The sequence below is a fragment of the Quercus suber genome, unplaced genomic scaffold (assembly GCF_002906115.3).
Source record: "Quercus suber isolate HL8 unplaced genomic scaffold, Cork oak 2.0 scaffold_59, whole genome shotgun sequence".
Taxonomy (NCBI): Eukaryota; Viridiplantae; Streptophyta; class Magnoliopsida; order Fagales; family Fagaceae; genus Quercus; species Quercus suber.
The window spans coordinates 1,335,223-1,362,839 of record NW_027069524.1 but is presented as its reverse complement, the minus strand read 5'-3'; the positions used below and the strand labels follow the sequence as shown (position 1 = coordinate 1,362,839).

At 32.9% G+C, this 27,617-nt stretch overlaps 1 protein-coding gene across 2 annotated transcripts; it reads left to right on the top strand.

Annotated features, from left to right (window-relative positions):
* On the top strand, positions 1-27,617 carry LOC112028181 (MADS-box protein SVP). Of its 2 annotated transcripts, none has more exons than XM_065772452.1 (8): positions 1-342; positions 9,121-9,199; positions 10,045-10,109; positions 10,202-10,301; positions 10,397-10,438; positions 26,561-26,599; positions 26,702-26,829; positions 27,263-27,617. In XM_065772452.1, exons 1-8 carry the CDS (start codon positions 161-163, stop codon positions 27,279-27,281), a joined length of 654 nt encoding a protein of 217 aa, XP_065628524.1. In that variant the 5' UTR covers positions 1-160; the 3' UTR covers positions 27,282-27,617. The 2 variants fall into 2 exon arrangements, with proteins under 2 accessions (XP_065628524.1, XP_023916617.1); XM_024060849.2 differs by lacking the exons at positions 1-342; positions 9,121-9,199; positions 10,045-10,109; positions 10,202-10,301; positions 10,397-10,438 and adding exons at positions 11,129-11,353; positions 24,494-24,572; positions 25,387-25,451; positions 25,544-25,643; positions 25,740-25,781.

Genomic DNA, 27,617 nt, shown 5'->3' with positions numbered 1-27,617 from the left:
TTATTTATTGTGTATTTAATTTTTGTACTATTCTCTACCTATCTCCTTTCTTCTCTCTCTCTCTCAGCTTTGTATGCAAATAGTTTCTATTTCTGGAATAAAAGGTTGGGCTAATAATTTGGTTTGAAGTAAAGGGTCTGATAACCTAATATCTGGGAAAATGACGAGGAGGAAAATTCAGATTAAGAAGATTGACAACACGACGGCAAGGCAGGTGACATTCTCAAAGAGGAGGAGAGGACTTTTTAAGAAAGCTTTTGAGCTCTCTATTCTCTGCGATGCTGAAATTGGTCTCATGGTCTTTTCTGCTACAGGAAAGCTCTTCGAATTCGCCAGCTCAAGGTTTCAATCTCTTTCTCACACTTCTTTCTACTTATAGAAAAACCCTTTTTATTTTCTCATTTTTTTTACTAGAGACAAAAACCCTTTTTTCCATCTATAGAAAACTATGTCATTGTCCATTCCTTGATCGCTTTGTTCGTGCATTCACTATGATTTTATGATTTCTAAGGTGAGAGACCCAACTGCTCAAAATAAAGATCCTTTTAAGAAAAATACTGAACGAACCGAATAAGTGATTTCAAAAATAGTACTATGTAGCAGCTAATCAAGAAAAGATAAAGTACTGCAAAATCTTATGGTTTCTGTCTAAAGAAAAGGGAAAGGAAAAAAAAAAAAGGAGGAAATAAAACTAAACAGTTTTTTTTTTGGTAAACCAAATAATAACAGCTTTCAATTCTTACCCTGAAGGGTTTAACGTATATATGTAGCTGCTTCTTGTTTTGCAGTTCTATAAGCGGGTTATTTTGTCTTTGAATATTGCTAATTATTGCCTATTAATTAGCTTATAATCTAATGTTTTATTTACCCTGAGTTTTAGAGTTGCACTTGCTTATTGTAAAAGTTCAATTAGCCGCTTCAACTCTGCCTTTTGTGTCCAACCATAACTTTCCTTGTGTTTATTATATAACTCCAAAAAAATTCTCGATGCATTCATTATGTAAACTTGCCTCGTTATTTTATGTATCTTCAAATCTTTTTCATAAATAAAATAGATTTTCATAACATAAATTAAGTTTAACTTTCAATGCCTCCTCTTAAACTTAATTTTTGATCACCACAAATTAGGCTCGCATCTTGTAGAAGGTGTCATAATTTAGTGGCTTGGTGAAGATATCTGCACCCTAATCATGTGACTTCACAAACTCAAGTGATATTTTGTTTCTAGCAAATCATCCTCAAATAAAATGATATGAAAATGATTCGTGAAGTATCCAAGTGCTTTCTTTGGTCATGAAAGACTAGGTTCTTTAGAAGAGCCAGTGTTAGCTTATCGTCCACAAATATCTTTGTAACTTTTGCTTGCAACATTTGCAACTCCTTCAACAAATTTCTAAGCCAAATTGCACGACAAACACTAGAGGTAGTAGCAACATACAGTCACAATTGGTTGCTTCTTGGAAGTCCATCCAAATGCAATATCACCCATATAGAATACAAACCCACTATCACTCTTTCTATGATCGATGTCCCCAACCTAATCACTATTGCTGTAGCCAACAAGTTTAAACACTTTAGAGGGTGAATACAATAGTCCAAAATCTAGTGGACCTTTCATATAACGAAGAATTCTCTTGGTTGTCTTCAAATGAGTCATAGTTGATACTTCTATGTTACAACTAAGAAGTCCAGCGCCAAAGAGAATGTTTGGCCTTGTGCATATTAGCTATCTTAGACTTCCAACCAAACTCTTGAAGAATGTTTGATTTACCCTCTCTCTATTATCATGCTTTGACAACTTCACTCCACATTCCACAAGAGTACAAACTAGTTTGTAATTTGACATCTAAAATTTCTTTAGGATCTCATGTTAGGAATCTCATATTTATTCTAATATCCTAATACTTCTTATGGTTCCATCCCTTCAATTAGTACTTAGTCCCAAGATAGGATTGAGTTAGTTAGTTAGTTATACATGGTGGGATTAGAATAGAGTTAGTTAGAGCTCTTAATAAGCCAATAGGATTAAGCCATGTGTGGCCAACAAGATAAGAGGTTGGATTTTATAAATAGTTGCATGTTACCTTAATCTGTAACATTTTAAAAAACAAACAAATTTCTTGCTTAATACATTTTCTTTCTCTCTTGATATTTCTTTATGGAGAGAGACTACCTCAAATTAAGTAAACTCACCTGCATTTCGTATCCATTTCCATACACTTCCCACCCATCTCCCTTAGGAACCATCGAGGTCCTAACAAACGATATTAGAGCTAGTGATCTTGAAATGACCAAATCTATTGCAACTCATCAAGCTTTCATTGAGTTTACATTCAAAAGTGGAGATCCTTTTTGGCAGCTTCTCAACCTCTATGAATTCTTTGCTCTAGAAAACACGCCACCACATCTCATGTTTTTTATTGCCTCTTATTACATGTAAGGAGAGGTGTGGGAATATTTTCAAGATGTGTAGGCATTGGAATTATGCACAAATTGGGTGGATTTCATATGCACTACAAGACAGGTTTTGAACACCAATCCTTGATGCATCAAAGGAGATTATCACCCAAGAATCCAAGATGCAAAAGCCCGTGAATATCATGTCGGTGGACTCAAAACCAATTCTTAATACACCAATAAAGGCTGCCATTCAAGAATTCACGATTCAAGAATCAAAAATCCAAGTGTCAGTGATTCAATAATCAAAGATGCAAGAGCCAACAATTCCAATGGTTCAAGAATCAAATGAAGGCTCAAGGATCCAAGAACATTCCAAGGTCTAAAGAAACAATAAGACCTTGAAGATCGAAGATCCATTAAGGGCTCAAGAATTTAAGTGGATTTTGAAAGTACATGAGACCACTAGTCAAAGAGAAGTGTATGAATATGGTGATCAAGATGTCACTAAGATATTGGTCCATTGGAAGTTTTCATTTGATGATGATGACAACAATAACAACACCTTGTGGGCTATTTTGAAAGGGAGGGCAGTGGTAGGAATCTCATATTTGTTGTAATATCCTAATACTACTTAAAGTTCCATCCATTCAATTAAAAGTTAGTCCCAAAATTGGATAGAGTTAGTTAGTTAGTTACACATGTTGGGATAAGGATAGAGTTAGTTAGAGCTATTGGCACATGTAACACTAAAATCACAGAGTCAGTGAGAACACATGCTTAATTAGTAATCAAAAGGATAAAGCCATGGGTTATGATAAAGCCATGGATGAAAATGGATGTGAATTGTAAGCACTTAACTCTTCCTTATTGCATTTCCTTTCGCTCTTAATATTTCTTTATGCCTTTAAGTCAATTCACATCAATTTTCAAACACTTCCCACCCATCCCCTTTAGGAACCAACAAGTTCCTAACATCTCCTCAGCATATCCTTCTTGGGAAATGAATATCACAACTTTCATTTGCTTCATAAGCCAAATATCTGTCATTTCGAACTCCTTAATCATTGCTTTCTTGAAGTAAGAAAATTTGTATCTCTATTTTTTTTTTTAATTTCGTTTAATTTTATTTTGGCTTTAGTTATTATTTTTAAGAGTCTTTTAGGGTTTAATGATAAAATAAAATTATTAGTTTTTGCTTGAAATCAAATTAAATTTTCTTAGCCACATAAGGTTCAAGTCATCTTATATGAAATCATACAGGGGTGCTCCATTATTTTGTAAATTGGCATGATATATCATATAAGGGCGCTCCATCACGTTCTAATGTGTGCATTACCTGTCATGTAACGTACAACATTAGGGAGTAAGAAAATTTAGTTTGTTAGGTTCCCAAATAAAAATAAAAATTAAAAAACAAAAAATAATTTGTTAGTATTGTTCACTCAAATTTGGGGAAATAGAATTAACTTTAAACAGCATTTTAGAATTTCCATTGCTTAATACCCATAACGAAGGAAAAATAATACTTTTAGAAAATAGCAAGAAATGTGAGAAAAGATCAATAGATTTTGATTTTAGGGAAGAAAAAAAAGGAAGAGAGAATATAAAAAAATTATATGTAAAACAAAATTAGAAGATTTGGTTCACAATCTTAAAGTTTCCCCTTCATTCATTGAATCTTATGAAAAATTTGGATATTTATTTGATTGTTTACTGAAAAATAGTCTTGGGTATTGATTGTTCATATAGAGAAACTTTATCAATGATGTAATTTTTTTGGTAAACAATGAGCAGGAAGGACTTTGTTTATCCTGTGTTGTTAGATATTTTCGGATAAGTTGTCGACAAAAAATTTCTTAGTTAGAATGTTTGCTGCAAAGAGATATAAGAAAAGCCAAAGGCCAATTTTCAATACAAAATAATACTCTCTTTTAATTTCATGCATGATCTAGGACATAAACATGATTTACTTGGAACAACTCTCCATGCATAAGAAATGACTTACATTCCAAGATAAAATATACAAAGTAAAGGTTTAACCAAATATTTTAAAAACAGCTAACAAGACCTATTCACTAGACTTTATATGGTTTGTATATATTTTTGTTAAAACATTGAAGTGCCTTGAAAGGACTATCAACTCTAGGCAAAAGTTAGCAAGATATCCAACTAGAAAGCATTCTGCTAAAGATGAATCCACACCAAATCACCTTCCTTACAAGTTGCTGGTTTTCTATATTTGTTGGCTTACTTTTTTGGTACTTTTGAATTTGTTTGAGAAATTAGTCTTGAACATTTTCATCAAACTTCCTTCTATATTTTACTCTGTCCTCAATGTCTTCGCTAAAATTATGAGTAGCAATTTTATATACTTAACTCTTTCCTCATTATCTCCACTACAATGATTAGTAGTAAGCAGTAATTTCATGTCAATAGCATTAATAGGATTTTTGTTTTGAAGGGTAATAGGATTTTGACTATACACAACTTTAAATGGACTATAATTTGTAGTTTGGCTAGCAAACCGATTGTAAGCAATTCAACTTGAGCTGGAAGGATAACTCTTAGAAAATCACTTAAACTTTGATTAGCAACCTATGCTTGATCAATTTGAGGATGACAAGTTGAACTATGTTGAAGGTTAGTTGTGAACATCAACTAAAGGTTGTGCCCAAAATGGATTTTGAACTTAAGTTTCTTGATTTAATGACATAGTCTTTAAAATACAATGATGTTTTACAGTCTCTCAAAGGTAGATATCAGTCACATGATAAGCATCTAGACTCTTGCTATAATCCTTTTCTTCTTTGGAAAACCCACAATAATATTCATAGAGACATCTTCCCAGAGTGCCTTAGGAATTGGAAATGGCATGTACAACCCAGTATTTTGGTAATTCCTCTTGGGAAAGAGAGAAGTCACCTTCTTTTCAATGAGTTCCAACTCTTTTCAATTTCAAATGTCCATGCCTGAAGCTTTGTTTAATCCCTATTAAAATGATGCCATTTTTCTGTGTCACCTTTTATATTTTTCATGTTATTACGAGCATTTTAGGAATAAGCTTTTCCTTCTTGGTTGGATAGTGTTGTTAAATGTCTCTCTCCTCCAAGGTTAAACCCTTCATAAGCTAACCATGCCAAACCCGCCCTCAAAGATTGCAATTTGAGACTTCAAAAAGAAAGTTCTAGGATATGGATGAAGCATGTATTTATAAGGAGAGTACATAACCAAATTTTTTGAAATGAGGCTGCACTGTTGGGAAGATAAACAAACTGGGGAGATTCTTTGAGTAATTAATATAACATATAGAGACACATTTTGACTCAAAAGGCCTAAACCCAAAGGGTATGTGCTCAATTATATTATATTAACTACTCATCTTTCTAATCTTTATTCAATGTGGGACTTCACTCACATAAGTGACGCAACAATCTCCCCCTCGTGTGTGAGTCGTTGCCTCTCTGTGGGCTTCAAGACCTCTCTGTGTGCCACGAACAAGTCCTACTCACTATCCCTTGCCTAATGGGCTTATCACTTCATCAACGCATCATCCATGGGCCTCTCGTACACCATCCATGAGAACCACATGTCAATCTTGCACGCACATCCATGGGAACCCCGCTTGTCCATGTCCATGGAACCTCATGTCACACCATTATTTAGCACCATTACTAATTAAACCATAGTGAAAATAAGTAGCATAATTTAGTCAATTAACTAGATTTCTTTCACATTTGAAAAGTACTATGTTAGTTTCATAATTGATCTTATAGTCACATTAATCAGTATCATGATAATAACATGGTCTTTTCCATCGTAATTGTGCTCTTTACAGTGCATTAGTGGGACTTATCAACTTGTCTTTGATTGCGGTTGTTAAGAATTGCAATTAACCAGATAAAGCATTTTCAAAAGGAATTTCAATGTCGGTAATGATAAAATTTTCAGCAACATTAATTTAAATAACAAGAAGAGCGTACCTAGATGTCTAGGATTTTGTTGGGTTTCATGATGAACTGTCATGGAAAACTAATATCACGAGTCTTGTGAAGTCTTACATTGAATTTTAGAGTATCTTTTCAATCTTTAAAATTTCAAAAACTAAAATAGTATTTGCTCTATGAAATTTATTCTGCAAGCAGTAATTATGTAACATTTTAATTCAATAGCTTGAACCAAACCCAAAAGTCTAAGTAATTTTATTTGATGCCTGAAAAAAATTAGAAATTTACAAAATAAGTAAGAAATTAATATGATGTAGAACACAGTAGGAAACTAAGAATAAGAGAATAAACAAGACAAATACTAGGCTTTACCACCTTGAATATGTCTGCAAGCCCTAGACATCACCATTCACCACCAAACAAAGAGAAAGCTATCATTCTCAAATTATCAAATTATTCTTATTCAAATTGCACTACCTTTCACGACTGTAAAAGTACTAGTTTAATAGGATTTAGGTATTACCCCATTATGGAAAATGCCTAATCAAATCCCTTAAAACCAAATTCAAAATTTAAAGTAAAAAGCAAAATTATTTTCACATTCAAAAATAAAATCTTAGATGGTTTTAATGCTCCCTCTATCATACTTTCGTGCTTGAAGAAATTTTGACCTCAAGTTTTGAAGAAGAGAAGGATTAGAACTCTAGCACGCAATGCTTGCCACAATATAGGAACCATATCTAGGAGCACGTAGAATAACAAAGCTTTGCATTCCATCACATCATAATTTTCTTCCGAAATGAGAAAATCAATGTTTAAAATCAACACAATCTTATCTTGAATCACCATGGTATCCACTTTCTCCACTTCAACAAGTTGTTTATCTCCATGCACCATAGAGGACTAATTATAGCATATTCAGTAAAGTCCACTACACATCCTGTGCACCCTCAAAATTTTTCTTCTCTTGCTGAACTTTCGCCTCATCAAGTATTGACTCACCGACAACTTGAATTTGGTCTACTACACGTGGTTGAGGATGTACTAACTAGATAGTTGTTGGCACATGCATCTCCTTTGCAAAACAAATTTTTGGTGCCTTAACATTACTATCTCTCATGTGTAAAGCTTTAACCTCAAGCTTGTTGGGTAGTTGTTGAGTGGATGTCATTATTTTGTCTTGTTAGGCATTAATCTTAGTGATTACTTGCTCCCCCAATTTTTACAAATAGGTGAAACTTTTTGAATTTCCTTTCATACACTAGCTAAAAGTGGACTGAGAAGAATCGAGGAAATTTCTTTATATATGTCCAAAGACATAATTGTTAAAATGGCCGAAAATACAACAAGTGAATAGATGGACCTAATTATTTTAAAGAAAATTTGAAACATCTCAACAATCAATGCATCACACTCAAGGTCTAGCATCACCAAGCATGACCAGACCTTTGCAACAGTGTCAAGAATTGAAACCTCCTTTGTATGGTAACAAATGGGCACGTGAGACAAATAGACAAATTTTCAAATGTTGCTACAATCAGCTGAAATTTTTCCTTCATTTGCTCATCATCATATGGGGCATCCAGTGTTGTTATCCTTGTAATCTCAGTAATGCAAGATGCAACTGAAAAGTTCATTAGTGACCAATCTCTTCATTGAGGGTAAAAGTGCATCTTGCATTGATTTGGATGGTGCTTGATCCACATTTGCTAACAAATTTTTGTCTATATCAATAAGAGTGAGGTGGTTATCAATGGAGGAATAGGAGTTAAGGAGGATTTTCACATCCTCCTTAAGATGCGCCTCAAAGTCTCTATCAAAGGAAGTCATTTTTGGCCACAAAATACAAAGACTGAAACTTTACTTCTTGATGCTAAAGAACTTGATCGTTTCTAGGTTTAATGGGCTAATCTCACTTCTTCTTCTTTCGAAAATTGGGCTAATGGGTGGAGATTTTTTCTGTTTTCTTTTTTCTTTTTGTACTGATTTGAATTGGGTGGAGGAGATCAGATGCTCCGATACCAAGTTGATGTAGAATAAAATAGGAAAACAAGGATAAAAGAAGAATAAATGGATAAACAGGACAAACTTTAGGCTCCACCTCCTAAAATTTGCTTGCAAGCCCTAGGCATCACCACCAAAGTGTATTTGGCATCACTACCAAACAAAGAGAAAGTCATCATTCTCAAATCATCATATTATTCTAATTCAAATTGTATTTCCTTTCACAATTACAAAAGTACTAGTTTAATAGGGTCTAGGGATTACACCAATATAGAAAAATGCCTAGTCAAATCACCTAAAACCCTCAACAATAAAGCTCAATTTAAAATTTAAAGTAAAAAAAAAAATTACATTGAAAAATAAATCTTAGATAATTTTAATGCTCCTTGCATCATACTGTATCCCTTGTGTCAATCAATATAAACAATTTAGGAGTTCATATAGATGTTCACCTTTTATAGTTTGACCAAATTAGAAGTTTGCACATAGTTTGTGTCGATCAATATAAATATCACTTGTGCTTCACATTTTAATGGGGAAAACACAATTGGCTTGCAAACAATGGCAGATATGCCAACATGAGATAATAAATTTTTTTTTGAGAGTCAACATGAGATAATAATTAATTCTTCAGTCACTAGCTCAAGTTTTATTTCCTTAGATATGAGTCAGAAATACATACTAGTAGTTTACAAGTTCATCCGCACTTTCCTTTTATTAAAATGAGAGAGAGATAAAAGAATTGAATGTGCTATCATTATGTTGTATGAAGTATGCAGCAGGTAATTGAAAGGCATAATCTACATCCAAATAATCTTGGCAAAATGGACCAACTGTCTCTTGAGCTACAGGTATGACGTTTTAAAGTTTTTTAGTTGGTAAATAAATGAGGTGAAAAGTCATAAGAAACAGATTACGTCTACTTTGAGATAATAACTCTTGAATCCATAAGAGGTTCCTTTAATTCACAAGGAGAAGTTTGAATTCCACCAAAAGGAATGGAGAAAAAACATTTTGAAATTTATATTAATGAAATTCTAAATTTCCTTGGAGGCTACTATGCATATAAATAGGAAAAGAAATCATAGGGAGGCTAGTAGACCATAAAACACCCTAATTTGTGTTAAGCAAAAAATGAGGCTAGAAATATGAAAAATCACTAAAAAGATCAAAATTAGAAAATTTACAAAATCAAATCCTACAAACCTTAGGAGACATCCCAAAACAAATGGATGTTATTCTGAATTCTAAATTGAAAGTTATAAAAAAAAGGAAAAAAAATTACCATAAATAGCAAAAATTACTAAATGAATGCCTAAATAGAGGAATTTGTCCAAAAAGTGGCATAGGTCATGGCTATAACCTAATGCAGGTAATTTTATCATTGTCAGAAGGAAACATGACTTTGGATTATTTCTTTATCCACTTTCTCGTGAAATTTTCATGAAACTTTGAAATTTGAGTTTTATTGAAAATCCTACCATCATAAGAAAAGCTAGGTATTTTCCTTTTTAAAAACTTTGAAGACTACTTGTTGCACTCCCAGAATGATGACTCTGACATTTACGGCAGTCCCAAAAATTTCTTATTTAAGGCAGGAAATGCTTACATATTTTAGAACCATTGTTATGTTAAAAGTGCTCGGTAACACTAAACATTTCAAAAATCTTCATGAACGGCATGTTGTTTATATTAGCTTGAGAACGGTACCTCCTATGCCATGTTGAGCAAGGAAATTGAGGAGAAGACACATGAACTGAGGTATTATAGCTACATCACTATCATCTTGTTACTGTAAAGACATATACATACGACGATAAATTAATGTTGAGAAATGTTCACACCTAACACAGCAAGGTCAGGGGAGAAGAGCTCCCTGGAATGGATATAGAAGAATTACAGAAACTAGAGAAAGAGCTTGAAGTAGCCCTGAGCCGTGTTATAGAAACAAAGGCTTGTCTCTCTTTTTTATCTTTGTTTGCCGGCATTATAATGGAGTGTTGAAATTTATGTACTTTATCCTAATATAAGAAACTTTTGTCTCGCAGGGTGAAAGATTTCTGGAAGAGATCACTGCCCTTCAGCAAAAGGTCATGTTTCAAACTTTAAATCTTTGCAGGACATTTCATACAATTATTAAAATGTTTGCAAGACATTTCCAGAACAGATCAGTGCCCATGAGCTAAAGTTCATATGGTTTCAATGTATAACAGTTTCGTACTTTAGTGATGATCTGCTCCATAATGATATCATGGTAAAATATTGAAATATTAGGTAGAAAGAAGAAACTAAGAGAAGTTGAAAGAACACAAGGAATTAAGGTGGTTTTGTCTTAAGAGGCCATCGTGAACAGTAGAAAATTTTAAACAACTATATATTCATTATTGAATTTTGTGTATAATAGTGCACTTATTTAAGGGAATGTGTAGTAGACTAACTCTGTGTTAACCCTAGGATTGCAGTAATATAGTTAGTACTGTGTGAAATTAAGACTACTATAATGTAATAAGCTTAAACCCTAAATCCATATCTTTAGCAAATGTCAGCTGTAAAACTTTGTCATAATGTTAATGCAAGTTGGTGCAAGTTCATATAAATAGTGGTTTTTGTGTGCATTGGCTAGCTCAATGGGTATAGAGAAAGGAAAAGTTCACATGGCTAACAACAAGTACCAAGCACCGTTCAGTATTTAGTTGAAACCATTGTCAACGTAAATTCAGAACTGATTGTTATATTGTTTATCCTATCACCTGACCTATACCAATTCATAACGTATATAATTTGGTTTGAAGTAAAGGGTCTGATAACCTAATATCTGGGAAAATGACGAGGAGGAAAATTCAGATTAAGAAGATTGACAACACGACGGCAAGGCAGGTGACATTCTCAAAGAGGAGGAGAGGACTTTTTAAGAAAGCTTTTGAGCTCTCTATTCTCTGCGATGCTGAAATTGGTCTCATGGTCTTTTCTGCTACAGGAAAGCTCTTCGAATTCGCCAGCTCAAGGTTTCAATCTCTTTCTCACACTTCTTTCTACTTATAGAAAAACCCTTTTTATTTTCTCATTTTTTTTACTAGAGAGAAAAACCCTTTTTTCCATCTATAGAAAACTATGTCATTGTCCATTCCTTGATCGCTTTGTTCGTGCATTCACTATGATTTTATGATTTGTAAGGTGAGAGACCCAACTGCTCAAAATAAAGATCCTTTTAAGAAAAATACTGAACGAACCGAATAAGTGATTTCAAAAATAGTACTATGTAGCAGCTAATCAAGAAAAGATAAAGTACTGCAAAATCTTATGGTTTCTGTCTAAAGAAAAGGGAAAGGAAAAAAAAAAAAGGAGGAAATAAAACTAAACAGTTTTTTTTTTGGTAAACCAAATAATAACAGCTTTCAATTCTTACCCTGAAGGGTTTAACGTATATATGTAGCTGCTTCTTGTTTTGCAGTTCTATAAGCGGGTTATTTTGTCTTTGAATATTGCTAATTATTGCCTATTAATTAGCTTATAATCTAATTTTTTATTTAGCCTGAGTTTTAGAGTTGCACTTGCTTATTGTAAAACTTCAATTAGCCACTTCAACTCTGCCTTTAGTGTTTGTTTTCTCAAAAAAAAAAAAAAAAAAAACAAAACGAAACAAAACTCTTCATTTAATGCCTGATGGTCTTTGTACTTTTGCACTTCTACCTGATTAAATCCACTTTTGTTATCCTGACTAATCTATTCACAGCATTACTGTAAGAATTTCTTCATAAAATATCATACAAATCTCAATGAAATAATATGACTAGCTTAGGAGCAACGTTAGAGATTATAATTTTTTGTTTGAGTAATATATATCAATTGAAACACTTTCGGTTATGTATACGTAAAATCTAATGCTAAAGATTCCAACACAAAAGTGAGCTCTGATCTCGTTAAATAAATTCTCTTCCTATCTTCTATAGTAATATCACATATGTACATGTTAAATCTACTTAGTTGTAGTGTTCTTCCACTAGCAAATAACACCATTAGGCTTACATTGCAAGTGTATGATGAAAGTTCAAAAAGTGTGCAATATACAAATTGCAATTGTCAAGTAGTCTTGATTGAGAAAAATGAAACAAATTACTTTACTCTACGTGAAATATATAAGCATTACAAGAACTACGACAACAACAAAAATAACTAAGCCTTACTCTAAAGTTTAGAATCGGTTATGGATCCTAAAAAATAACTAAGCCTTATTCTCAAAATTTAAGGATCGGTTATGGATTCTCAATAAACTAGTTAGGGTTGTTGCAAAAACATTGGTGGCTCTTTCCCCATCTGCACTCTCAAACACTCATGCACTACTCAAAGAAAGTGATTCACAGTGAGAGCAACCGCGCGTGCGCGGGGGGCAGGGGGGGGGGGGGAGTAAGAAAACTCTTAAATAATTGTACTTGTTTCACACTTTTAAAAAATTGATGGATGCATGAGGTATATATACATCTCCAACCATAACTTTCCTTGTGTTTATTATATAACTCCAAAAGAAATCTCGATACATTCATTACATAAACTTGCCACGTTACTTTATGTATCTTCAACTAACTCATTTTCATAAATAAAATAGATTTTCATAACATAAATTGATTTTAACTTTCAACACCTCCTCTTAAACTTAATTTTTGATCACCACAAATTAGGCTCGCATCTTGTAGAAGGTGTCATAGTTTAGTGGCTTGGTGAAGATATCTACACCCTAATCATGTGACTTCACAAACTCAAGTGAAATTTTGTTTCTAGCAAAACATCCTTAAATAAAATGATACTAGGTATCCATGTGCTTCCTTTGATCATGAAAGACTAGGTTCTTTACAAGAGCTAGTGTTAAGTTATCGTCCACAAATATCTTCGTAACTTTTGCTTGCAACATTTGCAACTCACAATTGGTTGCTTCTTGGATGTCCATGCAAATGCAATATCACTCATATAGAATACAAACCCACTATCACTCTTTCTATCATCGGTGTCCCCAGCATAATCACTATTGCTGTAGCCAACAAGTTTAAACACTTTAGAGGGTGAATACAATAGTCCAAAATCTAGTGTACCTTTTATGTAACGAAGAATTCTCTTGGTTGTCTTCAAATGAGTCATAGTTGGTACTTCTTTGTTGCGACTAAGAAGTCCAACGCCAAAGAGAATGTTTGGTCTTATGCATATTAGCTACCTCAAACTTCCAACCAAACTCTTGAAGAATGTTTGATTTACCCTCTCTCTATTATCATGCTTTGACAACTTCACTCCACATTCCACAAGAGTACTAACTAGTTTGTAATTTGACATCTAAAATTTCTTTAGGATCTCATGTTAGGAATCTCATATTTGTTCTAATATCGTAATACTTCTTATAGTTCCACCCCTTCAATTAGTACTTAGTCCTAAGATAGGATTGAGTTAGTTAGTTAGTTACACATGCTGGGATTAGAATAGAGTTAGTTAGAGCTCTTAATAAGCTTAGGATTAAGCCATGTGTGGCCAACAAGATAAGAGCTTGGATTTTATAAATAGTTGTATGTTAACTTAATCTGTAACATTTTAAAAAAACAAACCAATTTCTTGCTTGGTGCATTTTCTTTCTCTCTTATTATTTCTTTATGGAGAGAGACTATCTCGAATTAAGTAAACTCACCTGCATTTCGTATTCATTTCCATACACTTCCCACCCATCTCCCTTAGGAACCATTGAAATCCTAACAAATGGTATCAGAGCTATTGATCTTGAAATGACCAAATCTGTTGCAACTCATCAAGCTTTCATTGAGTTTACATTCAAAGGTGGAGATCCTTTTTTGCGGATTCTCAACCTCTATGAATTCTTTGCTCTAGAAAACACGCCACCACATCTCATGTTTTTTATTGCTTCTTATTACATGTAAGGAGAGGTGTGGGAATATTTTCAAGATGTGCAGGCATCAGAATCATGCACAAATTGGGTGGATTTCATATGCGCTACAATATAGGTTTTAAACACCAATCCTTGATGCATTAAAGGAGATTATCACCTAAGAATCCAAGATGCAAAAGCCTGTGAATTTCATGTCAATGGACACAGAACCAATTCTTAATGCACCAATAAAGGTTGCCACTCAAGCATTCATGAATCAAGAATTAGAAATCCAAGTGTCAGTGATTCAATAATCAAAGATGCAAGAGACAACAATTCCAATGCTTCAAGAATCAAATGAGGGCTCAAGGATCCAAGAACATTCCAAGGTCTAAAGAAACAATAAGACCTTGAAGATCAAAGAACCATTGGGGCTCAAGAATTTAAGTGGATTTTGAAAGTACATAAGACCACTAGTCAAAGAGAAGTGTATGAATATGGTGATCAAGATGTCACTAAGATATTGGTCCATTAGAAGATTTCCTTTGATGATGATGCCAACAATAACAACACCTTATGGGCTATTTTGAAAGGGAGGGGAGTGTTAGGAATTTCATATCTGTTGTAATATCCTAATACTTCTTAAAGTTCCATCCATTTAGTTAAAAGTTAGTCTTAAAATTGGATAGAGTTAGTTAGTTACACATGTTGGGATTAGGATAGAGTTAGTTAGAGCTACTGGCACACGTAATACTATAATCACACAATCGGTGAGAACACATGCTTAATTAGTAATCAAAAGGATAAAGCCATGTATGAAAATGGATGTGAATTGTAAGCACTTAACTCTTCCTTATTGCATTTCCTTTACCTCTTAATATTTCTCTATGCCTTTAAGTCAATTCACCTACAATTCACATCCATTTTCAAAAGCTTCCCACTCATCCCCTTTAGGAACCAACAAGTTCCTAACATCTCCTCAACATATCCTTCTTGGGAAATGAATATCACAACTTCCATTTGCTTCATAAGCCAAATATCTGTCATTTTGAACTCCATAATCATTGCTTTCTTGAAGTCCTCAAACTTACTTGGATTGTTTCTTATAAAAATCAAATCATTTATATACAAACAAACAATCAAGGTACCTCCGTTTATCATTCTTCTTTATTACCTTGATCTCTTCATCCATTTCTTATCTTGCACAACTTCTTTAATTCTTGTAGGTTCACAATTAGCAAACAGATAAAAGAGCATTAGATCATCTATATTCTCCGTTGAATCATAGAGATCCTGTAGACTTCTCATTCTTCTTGGTCACTTCCTTTTAGTGATGACTACAAGGATGGACTTTCATAAATGAGAGATTTTGGTGATGGAGGTGGAGTGTCAAGCTCTTCTTGAACTTTATTCAAATACTCTTCCTCTTCAAACAATGGAAAGAAATCATATTTTTCTTCTTCTTGGGTGCTCCAATCTCACGTACCTTCTTCTTTGAATTCCACATTTCGATTGACAATTAATTTTCCAATGTTCAAAGTTTTAAGCTTATAGCCTTTAGAGCTTGGATCATAGTGAATGAAGACATAATTTTTGCTCTCGTTATCTAGCTTGGACCTCTCTTGATCTAGTATGTGTGGATATGCTATGCTCCCAAACACAAGAAGGTGGGAAACGATTGGACAAATAGATTGCATAATCAATAGCTTCGGTCTAAAGTTTTTTAGGCATTCTCTTACTCTTCAATGTGTTTTTAGTCATCAATTCTTGGAATATGACCAGATATTTTAATAATAATTTGGTTCATGGTGCGGCTATTAACGCAGATCTATCAAGTGCCATCCTTCTTTGGCATGAGTAAGGTTGGTACTACACAAGGAGTCATCACTTGCCTATTCAATTCTTCATGCTCTTTTAGATTGATTCAAAGTGCACTTTGTTAGGTAGGTTATACAGTACACTAACAAGCTTCTTTTTTTTCCTTAGCCACCAACATGTACACCACCCCAGTACTTTTATCTTATATTACAATTGGAAAAAATAAGAAAATTACTGTCCTGCTCTTTGAAAGATTTAGGAGCTCTTTCATTCTTAGTTGGCAAAAGGACACATTCAAACTTTCTAATTTTAAAGGTATATGTATTTCTATGGCCATCATGGATAGCATGCCTATCATATTGCCAAGGCTACACCAAAGGAGGAAATGACTAACATCCTTGACAACAATATCACACCTCATATTTACAATTATTTTGCATTTCAAAAGAAACAAGATATCTTCTAGTGATGTAGAACAGACAGTATATGCATTCCTGGAGCAGTAAGGGCACCGGAAGTCACAACACAAGATCAAAGGGGGGAGTGCTAGTAGAGGCCATCGAGGAAACAGTGTTGAAATTACATGAAATTTGACAGGTTGAAGGGAAACTATATTCTGATCCAGACTCAACCATGAGCGTCGCCTAAATTTAGGAAAATTCGTTCATTAAGGCCCTGGAAATAGTGTTTTTGCTATTTATAGTAATATTTGTTTTTTCTTAATAACTTTTAGTTTAAAAGTCAGAATAAGGTCTTGTCTTTTTTGAGACATCTCTTAGAGAGTGTTTTAATTTCCACAATTATCTAAATTTTGATATTTTAGGCAAAAATTACTATTTTGCCACCTAATTACGTGATTAGCGCGGATTAGGGATTTTGGGCATTTTCTTAGCAACCCTAGGGTTTCTTTTACTATTTAAATATATTGTAGCCTTCAAGTAATTCAATTTTCAAATTTATAAAAATACAGACTTTGTCTATTTCTCTCTGATGGATTCCAGGACCTTATTACCTTGTGGATTCAAGGGACCTCTCGTCGATTCAAGATTCTCATTCAGAAGCTAACTTGTTTAGTTTTTTATTTACTTATTTTTTTTATTTTTTTTTATTTTTAATTCAGAAAGTAACGTGTTTATTTTCTTGTGGCTTCCGCGACATCATCTAATTACCTTTACCTCTTTACCTTGCTTAAACCATACTATTCTCTAAGGCTTTACATGGGGTTCAATCTTCAGCTTAATCTTGTCCACTATTTCTTGTGAAACGATGTTCTCAAAAACTTTTCCATCAATGTTAATGGAATATTCCTTAACATGGGACTTGCATGTGCACTTGAAGATGCTGTAACCAAGTCAACCCTTGTTTGAGTCATTTTTAGGAATTACGAGTATTCGATGGATCAGTTAGCAATCACCTTCTTCAATTAAATCTTTACTTTGCATAACCGCATTATCATTAAATATTGGTTCAATGACATCATCAACAAACTCTTTGCCATTATCTTCGTCCAGAAGTCACATACACATCTACCCTTTTCTTTGGACATAGTTAGCTAGATGACCAATTTGGCCACTGGCCATGCTCATTAATAATTACCATAATTGTCAAATTTTATATTTATTAAAAAAAAAACTTTTTCTAATAAATTTTTCTATAATCTATTATATATATATAACCGAAATTTGACTTTTGGTTGACTTTGTAATGCCATAAGTTTTTGAGGCCTTACAATTTTATATGTTATCATTTTTATATTTTTTTTAATTAAATTTAAATTATTTTTTGTAATCATATTTTCTTTAGAACAAAGTTTGGCTACAAATTTAGTTGCAGCCTTAAGCTAAACTTCTTCTAAGAAACTAACATGCATGTGTGCAATGCACATGACAAGTATTGGTTGGGTTAAGTGTGATTATGTGAGTCATGTGTAAACAATAACACATGTCAGTGTCTTGGAGGAAGTTGAAGCAAAAGGATGCAACTAAGATTGTAGCCAAACTTGGCCATTCTCTTTAAATAATAGAATATTTAGTTCCTATACAAATATAATCACAATAAATATCTAATGCTAGAATATAGTTCTATACACAAACAAAATCATAATAAATGCTAGTTAATAACTATCATAATTTTCATATTTCATATTTACATTATAAATAGAAAATAAAATAGAGAAAAAATATCATATATATTTTCAGGTGCATTTTAGAGGAGTTTAACTTTTGGTTGACCTCATAAAATTTTATCACATAAGTTTTTGAGTCCTTACAATTTGAACGTCATTATTGTAATTTATATTTTTAATTTATTTTAAATTCTATTCTACATTAAAATCCTTCATTAGAATCTTGCCACATTATATTTTCTTTAATTTTTTTTGAGAAGGATTATATTTTCTTTAATTGATAGAATAAATAGTTTCATATACAAACATGATCATAACAAATTCCTATTAATAATTATCTAAATTATTAAATTCCATATTTGGAAAAAAAAAAAAGATAAAAGAAAAATCATATTTTTTTTAAAAGATGATAAAGGAAGATTTGCATTTATTAGCTAAAAAATATACCGAAATCCAAACTCACTAAAAGTTGGGTTACTGGTATATAGGCAACCCACAAATTTTCCTCTAAAAAAAAAAAGAAAAATAAAAGAAAAAAAATTACCCACAATTTTAGGAGCCTATATTAATCGCATTAGATATGCCTAAACATCATACTTGAAAGGATGTCCTAATGAAAGTATCTCTATTTTTTTTTTTAATTTTTTTTTTTTGGCTTTAATTATTATTTTTAAGAGTCTTTTAGGGTTTAATGATAAAATAAAATTATTATTTTTTGCTTGAAATCAAATTAAATTTAATTTACCACATAAGTTTCAAGTCATCTTATATGAAATCACACAGGGGTGCTCCATTATTTTGTAAATTGGCATAATATATCGTATAAGGGCGCTCCATCACGTTCTAATGTGTGCATTACCTGTCATGTAATGTAAAACATTAGGGAGTAAGAAAATTTAGTTTGTTAGGTTCTCAAATAAAAATAAAAAATAAAAAATAAAAAATAAAAAACAAAAAATAATTTGTTAGAATTGTTCACTAAATTTTGGGGAAATAGAATTAACTTTAAAAAAATTATATGTAAAACAAAATTAGAAGATTTGGTTCACAATCTTAAAGGTTCCTCTTCATTCATTGAATCTTATGAAAAATTTGGATATTTATTTGATTGTTTACTGAAAAATAGTTTTGGGTATTGATTGTTCATATAGAGAAATTTTATCAATGATACAAATCCGATGACCAGCTGCTCGCTTTTTTTAGTGGCTCCCTTTTTGATTGGTTTAGGGCCTGGGGACTCACCTCTAATGATTCTCTCCCTATGTTCCTTAATTCCCTTCTTTGTACTTAGTTTTTTGTTGTTTGTTGTTTGTTTTGTTGTTTTTTCATGTTTGTTTCCTTCTCTGTATTCTTTGTTCTGCCTTTTGTTGTTTGCATAAGGTAGCTTCGTGAATATACTTCTCTCTTACTTATCAAAAAAAAAAAAAAGAGAGAAATTTTATCAATGATGCAATTTTTTTGGTAAACAATGAGCAGGAAGGACTTTGTTTATCCTGTGTTGTTGGGTATTGTCGGATAAGTTGTCTACAAAAATTTTCTTAGTTAGAAGGTTTGCTGCAAAGAGATATAAGAAAAGCCAAAGGCCAATTTTCAATTCAAAATAATACTCTCTTTTAATTTCATTCATGATCTAGGACTTAAACAGTATTTACTTGGAACAACTCTCCATGCATAAGAAATAACCTACATTTCAAGACAAAATATACATAGTAAAGGTTTAACCAAATATTTTAAAAACAGCTAACAAGACCTATTCACTAGACTTTATATGGTTTGTATATATTTTTGTTAAAACATTGAAGTATCTTGAAAGGACTATCATCTCTAGGAAAAAGTTAGCAAGATATCCGACTAGAAAGCATTCTCCTAAAGATGAATCCACACCAAATCACCTTCCTTACAAGTTGTTTATTTTCTACGTTTGTTGGCTTACTTTTTTGGTACTTTTGAATTTGTTTGAGAAATCAGTCTTGAACATTTTCATCCAGCTTCCTTATATATTTTATTCTGTCCTCAATGTCTTCATTAAAATTATGAGTAGCAATTTTATATACTTAACTCTTTCCTCATTATTCCCCTAAAAAAAAAAAAAACTCTTTCCTCATTATCTCCACTACAATGATTAGTAGTAAGCAGTAATTTCATGTCAATAGCATTTATAGGATTTTTGTTTCGAAGGGTAATAGGATTTTGACTATACACAACTTTAAATGGACTATAATTTGTAGTTTGGCTAGCAAACCGATTGTAAGCAATTCAATTTGAGTTGGAAGGATAACTCTCAGAAAATCACTTAAACTATGATTCGCAACCTATGCTTGATCAATTTGAGGATGACAAGTTGAACTATGTTGAAGGTTAGTTGCGAACATCAACTAAAGGTTGTGCCCAAAATGGATTTTGAACTTAAGTTTCTTGATTTAATGACATAGTCTTTAAAATACAATGATGTTTTACAGTCTCTCAAAGGTAAAAATCAGTCACATTATAAGCATCTATACTCTTGCTATAATCCTTTTCATCTTTGGAAAACCCACAACAATATTCATAGAGACATCTTCCCAGAGTGCCTTAGGAATTGGAAATGGCATGTACAACCCAGTATTTTGGTAATTGCTCTGGGGAAAGAGAGAAGTCACCTTCTTTTCAATTTCACATGTCCATGCCTGAAGCTTGGTTTAATCCCCATTAAAATGATGCCATTTTTCTGTGTCTCCTTTTATATTTTTCATGTTATTGTGAGCTAGTTAGGAATAACCTTTTCCTCCTTGGTTGGATAGTGTTGTTAAATGTCTCTCTTCTCCAAGGTTAAACCCTTCATAAGCTAACCATGTCAAACCCACCCTCAAAGATTGCAATTTGAGACTTCAAAAAGAAAGTTCTAGGATACGGATGAAGCATGTATTTATAAGGAGAGTACATAACCAAATTCTTTGAAATGAGGCAGCACTGTTGGGAAGATAAACATATTGGGGAGTTTCCTTGAGTAATTAATATAACATATAAAGATACACTCTAATCCAAAAGGTCTAAGCTCAAAGGGTATGTGCTCAATTATGTTATATTAACTACTTATCCTTCTAATCTTTATTCAATGTGGGATTTCAGTCACACGTGTAATCCAACAATCTCCCCCTCGTGTGTGAGTTGCTGCCTCTTTGTGGGTTTCAATACCTCTCTGTGGGCCATGAACAAGTCCTGCTCGCTCACCCTTGCCTAATGGGCTTATCACTTCATCAACATGTCATCCATGGGCCTCTCGTACACCATCTATGGGAATCACATGTTAACCTTGCATGCACATCCATGGGAACCTCACGTCACATCATTATTTAGCACCATTACTATTTAAACCACAGTGAAAATAAGTAGCATAGCTTAGTCAATTAACTAGATTTCTTTCAAATTTGGAAAGTACTATGTTAGTTTCAGTATTGATCTTATAGTCACATTAATCAGGATCATGATAATAACATGGTCTTTTCCATCATAATTGTGCTTTTTATTGTGCCTTAGTGGGACTTATCTACTTTTCTTTGATTGTGGTTGTTAAGAATGGCAATTAACCAAATAAAGCATTTTCAAAAGGAATTTCAATGTAGTTAATGATAAAATTTTCAGCAACATCAATTTAAATAACAAAAAGTGCGTACCTAGATGTCTAGGATTTTGTTGGGTTTCATAATGAACTGTCATGGAAAACTAATATCACGAATCTTGTGAATTTTAGTGTATCTTTTCAAGCTTTAAAATTTCCAAAACTAAAACAGTATTTACTCTATGATATTTATCCTACAAGCAGTAATTATGTAACATTTTAATGCAATAGCTTGAACCAAATCCAAAAGTCTAAGTAATTTTATTTGATGCTTGAAAAAATTAGAAATTTACAAAATAAGTAAGAAATTAATATGATGTAGAACAAGTAAGAATAAGAGAATAAACAAGACAAATACTAGGCTTCACCACCTTGAATTTGCCTGCAAGCCCTAGACATCACCATTCACCACCAAACAAAGAGAAACCCATCATTCTCAAATTATTAAATTATTCTTATTCAAATTGCACTACCTTTCACGACTATAAAAGTACTAGTTTAATAAGGTTTAGGTATTACATCAATATGAAAAATGCCTAATCAAATCTCTTAAAACCAAATTCAAAATTTAAAGTCGAAAACAAAATTATTTTCACATTCAAAAATAAAATCTTCGATGGTTTTAATGCTCCCTCTATCATACTTTCATGTTTGAAGAAAACTCGACCTTGAGTTCTGAAGAAGAGAAGGATTAGAACTCTAGCACAAAATGCTTGCCACAATATAGGAACCACATCTGGGAGCACGTAGAATAACAAAGCTTTGCATTCCATCACATCATAATTCTCTTCCGAAATTAGAAAATCAATGTTTAAAATCAACACAATCTTATCTTGAATCACCATAGTATCCACTTTCTCCACTTCGTCAAGTTGTTTACCTTCATGCACCATAGAGGACTGATTCTAGCATATTCAATAAATTCCACTACACATCATGCGCATCCTCAAAATTTTTCTTCTCTTGCTAAACTTTCGCCTCATCAAGTATTGACTCACCAACAACTTGAATTTGGTTTGCTACACATGGTTGAGGATGTACTAACTGGATAGTTGTTGGCACGTGCATCTCCTATGTAAAACAAATTTTTGGTGCCTCAACGTTACTATCTCTCATGTGTAAAGCTTTACCCTCAAGCTTGTTGGGTAGTTTTTGAGTGGATGTCATTATTTTGTCTTGTTAGGCATTAATCTTAGTGATTACTGGCTCCCCCAATTTTTACAAAATAGGTAAAACTTTTTGAATTTCCTTTCTTACACTAGCTAAAAGTGGACTAAGAAGAATCAAGGAAATTTCTTTATATATGTCCAAAGACATAATTGTTAAAATGGCCAAATATACAAGTGAATAGATGGACCTAATTATTTTAAAGAAAATTTGAAACATCTCAACAATCAATGCATCACACTCAAGGTCCAGCATCACCAAGCATGACCAGACCTTTGCAATAGTGTCAAGAATTGAAACGTCCTTCGTATGGTAACAATTGGGCACATGAGACAAATAGACAAATTTTCAAATGTTGCTACAATCAGCTGAAATTTTTCCTTCATTTGCTCATCATCATATGGGGCATCTAGTGTTGTTATCCTCGTAATCTCAGTAATGCAAGATGCAACTGAAAAGTTCATTTGTGACCAATGCCTTCATTGAGGGTAAAAGTGCATCTTGCATTGATTTGGATGGTGCTTGATCCACATTTGCTAACAAATTTTTGTCTATATCAATAAGAGTGAGGTGGTTATCAATGGAGGAATAGGAGTTAAGGAGGATTTTCACATCCTCCTAAAGCTGTGCCTCAAAGTCTTTATCAAAGGAAGTCATTTTTAGCCACAAAATACAAAGACTGAAACTTTACTTGTTGCTGCTAAAGAACTTGATCTTTTCTAGGTTTAAAGGGCTAATCTCACTTCTTCTTCTTTTGAAAATTGGGCTAATGGGTGGAGTTTTTTCTTTTTTTCTATTTCTTTTTCTTTTTCCTTTTCCTTTTGTACTGATTTGAATTGGGTGGAGGGGATCAGATGTTCTGATACCAAGTTGATGTAGAATAAAATAGTAAAACAAGGATAAAAGAAGAATAAAAGAATAACCAGACAAACTTTAGGCTCCACCTCCAAAAATTTGCTTGCAAGCCCTAGGCAACACTGCCTAAGTGTATTTGGCATCACTACCAAGCAAAGAGAAAGTCATCATTCTTAAATCATCAAATTATTCTAATTCAAATTGTATGGCCTTTCACAATTACAGTAGTACTACTTTAATAGGGTCTAGGGATAACACCATTATAGAAAAATGCCTATCCAAATCACCTAAAATGAAGCTCAATTTAAAATTTAAAGTTAAAAAAAAAAATTACATTCAAAAATAAATCTTAGATAATTTTAATGCTCCTTGCATCATAATGTACCCCTTGTGTCAATCAATATAAATAATTTAGGAGTTCATATAGATGTTCACCTTTTTAGTTTGATCAAATTAGAAGTTTGCACATAGTTTGTGTCAATCAATATAAATACCACTCATGCTTCACATTTTGATTGGGAAAACACAATTGGCCTGCAAACAATGGCAAATATGCCAACATGAGATAATAATTAATTCTTTAGTCACCAGCTCAAGTTTTATTTCCTTAGGTATGAGTTAGAAATACATACTAGTAGTTTATAAGTTCATCTGCACTTTCATTTTATTAAAATGAGAGGGAGATAAAAGAATTGAATGTGCTATCATTATGTTGTATGAAGTATGCAGCAGGTAATTGAAAGGCATAATCTACATCCAGATAATCTTGGCAAAATGGACCAACTGTCTCTTGAGCTACAGGTATGACGTTTTAAAGTTTTTTAGTTGGTAACTAAATGAGGTGGAAAGTCATAAGAAGTAGATTACGTCTACTTTGAGATAATAACTCTTGAATCCATAAGAGGTTCCTTTAATTCACAAGGAGAAGTTTGAAGTTCACCAAAAGGAATGGAGAAAAACCATTTTGAAATTTATATTAATGAAATTCTGAATTTCCTTGGAGGCTACCATGCATATAAATAGGAAAAGAAATCATAGGGAGGCTAGTAGACCATAAAACACCCTAATTCGTGTTAAGCAAAAAATGAGGCTAGAAATATGAAAAATCACCCAAAAGATCAAAATTAGAAAATTTACAAAATCAAATCCTACAAACCTTAGGAGACATCCCAAAACAAATGGGATCTTATTTTGAATTCTAAATTGAAAGTTATTAAAAAAAGGGCCCCCCCCCCCCCCCCCACTTACCATAAATAGCAAAAGTTACTAAATGAATGCCTAAATGGAGGAATTTGTCCAAAAAGTGGCATAGGTCTTGGCCATAACTTAATGCAGGTAATTTTATCATTGTCAGAAGGAAACATGAATTTGGATTATTTCTTTATCCACTTTCTCATGAAATTTTCATGAAAACTATGAAATTTGCGTTTTAACAACTTTGAAGACTACTTGTTGCACTCCCAGAATGATGGCTCTGACATTTACGGCAGCCCCAAAAATTTCTTATTTTAAGACAGGAAATGCTTACACATTTTAGAACCATTGGTATATTAAAAGTGCTCGGTAACACTTCACATTTCAAAAATCTTCATGAACGGCATGTTGTTTATATTAGCTTGAGAACGGTACCTCCTACGCCATGTTGAGCAAGGAAATTGAGGAGAAGACACATGAACTGAGGTATTATAGCTACATCACTATCATCTTGTTACTGTAAAGACATATACATACGACAATAAATTAATGTTGAGAAATGTTCATACCTAACACAGGAAGATTAGGGGAGAAGAGCTCCCTGGAATGGATATAGAAGAATTACAGAAACTAGAGAAAAAGCTTGAAGTAGGCCTGAGCCGGGTCATAGAAACAAAGGCTTGTCTCTCTTTTTTATCTCTGTTTGCCGGCATTATAATGGAGTGTTGAAATTTATGTACTTTCTCTTAATATAAAAAAACTTTTGTCTTGCAGGGTGAGGGATTTCTGGAAGAGATCACTACCCTTCAGCAAAAGGTCATGTTCCAAACTTTTAAATCTTTGCAAGACATTTCATACAATTATTAAAATGTTTGCAAGACATTTCCGGAACATATCAGTGCCCGTGAGCTAAAGTTCATATGGTTTCAATGTATAACAGTTTCGTACTTTAGTGATGATCCGCTCCATATTGATATCATGGTTAAATATTGAAATATTAGGTGGAAAGAAGAAACAAAGAGGAGTTGAAAGAACACAGGGAATTAAGGCGGTTTTGTCTTAAGAGGCCTACGTGGACAGTAGAAAGTTTTAAACAACTACATATTTATTATTGAATTTTGTATATAATAGTGTACTAACTCTGTGTTAACCCTATGATTGCAGTAATATAGTTAGTACTGTGTACAATTAGGATTACTATAATGTAATAAGCTTAAACCCTAAATCCATATCTTTAGCAAATGTCGGCTGTAAAACTTTGTCATAATGCTAATGCAAGTTGGTACAAGTTCATAAAAATAGTGGTCTTTGTGTGCACTGGCTAGCTCAATGGGTAGAGAAAGGTGGAGTTCACATGGCTAACAAGTAACAAGTAACAACCACCATTGAACCTTTAGTTGAAACCATTCTCAACATAAATTCAGAACTGAATGTTATATTGTTTATCCTATCACCTAACCTATACCAATTCATAACGCATCGATTTCTTATATAAGAAGTTAGGTAAATATACCATATTAATTAAATTATATTTTGTATTTAAGTCTAAGAAGTCTTAGTAATAGCTCTCTGTTCATCTTATTCTTTTAATGCAGGGAGCCCAACTGATGGAAGAAAACCAACGATTAAAACAGGTAATAGGTCTTTTTTTCTTTTTTTTCTTTTTTTTTTTTAATATAGAAAAAATTCTTCCTCCTCATTTTCTATCTCAGTTATAAAAAATGTCTCTTTTACAGATAGAGGATCTACTTAGCACTCAAACACATGTACTTGAACAAGGTCAGTCATCTGAGTCAATCACCAATATTTGCAGCTCCTCTGATCCTCAAGACAATGACAGTTCAAACATATCTCTCAAGTTGGGGTAAGTTTGTAAAATCCTTAAAAATTTGAGTTTTCTAGATGAAGTATGAAATAATATTTAGGATTCAATCAAATGATATTTACATCAAACCTCAATATTTAGGGGTCTTATAGCATATAGTTTTAGTTTCAATAGAGGAACTTGACCAAACAGATAAATTTGTCTTTAGGTTTAATTATTTCTCTGGATTTAGTTTTACAATATGCACCATATTCTAATTTACTGTTCTAATGGGTTTATCTGGTACTAAAAGATAAATTTGGTGGTGAAATTAATGGTTGCAACCACAGGGTGCTGTCACTTGCAACTCATCATCGAGTAATTTGTCTGTTTCTGTAGCAACTTAACCATCATCATTGACTGCATGGCATGAAATGCATACTGCTACTATAGAGAAACTCTTTGCCTTAGTTCATCTTTCTATGTCTTGCAGGCTACCTTTTCCTAAATGAATTTGAAGTCGAGTGAAGATCAAGAAGCATGCATGGATTCTCTTTTCTCAAATACAAAATAAAAATGGCCATGCTTAAGTAAATACAAATCCTAGCTCAGAGTTGTAATTAATTTTCAGTAAGGCCAATTTGTTTCCATCAACTGATTCTAAGAGAGTCTGCATGTGTATACGGTAGATTTTGGATGCTTAATCATTTTTATGGATGAATCAAGGGTCAATTTGTTACAATGGAAAATAAAGTAGAGGGTGTTGGAAAAGGTTGAGTGTAGGGTTGAGACTGATGGCAAGTCATACTATTGATAAATTGATTCAAAATTCTGCAATAGGTTTTTTT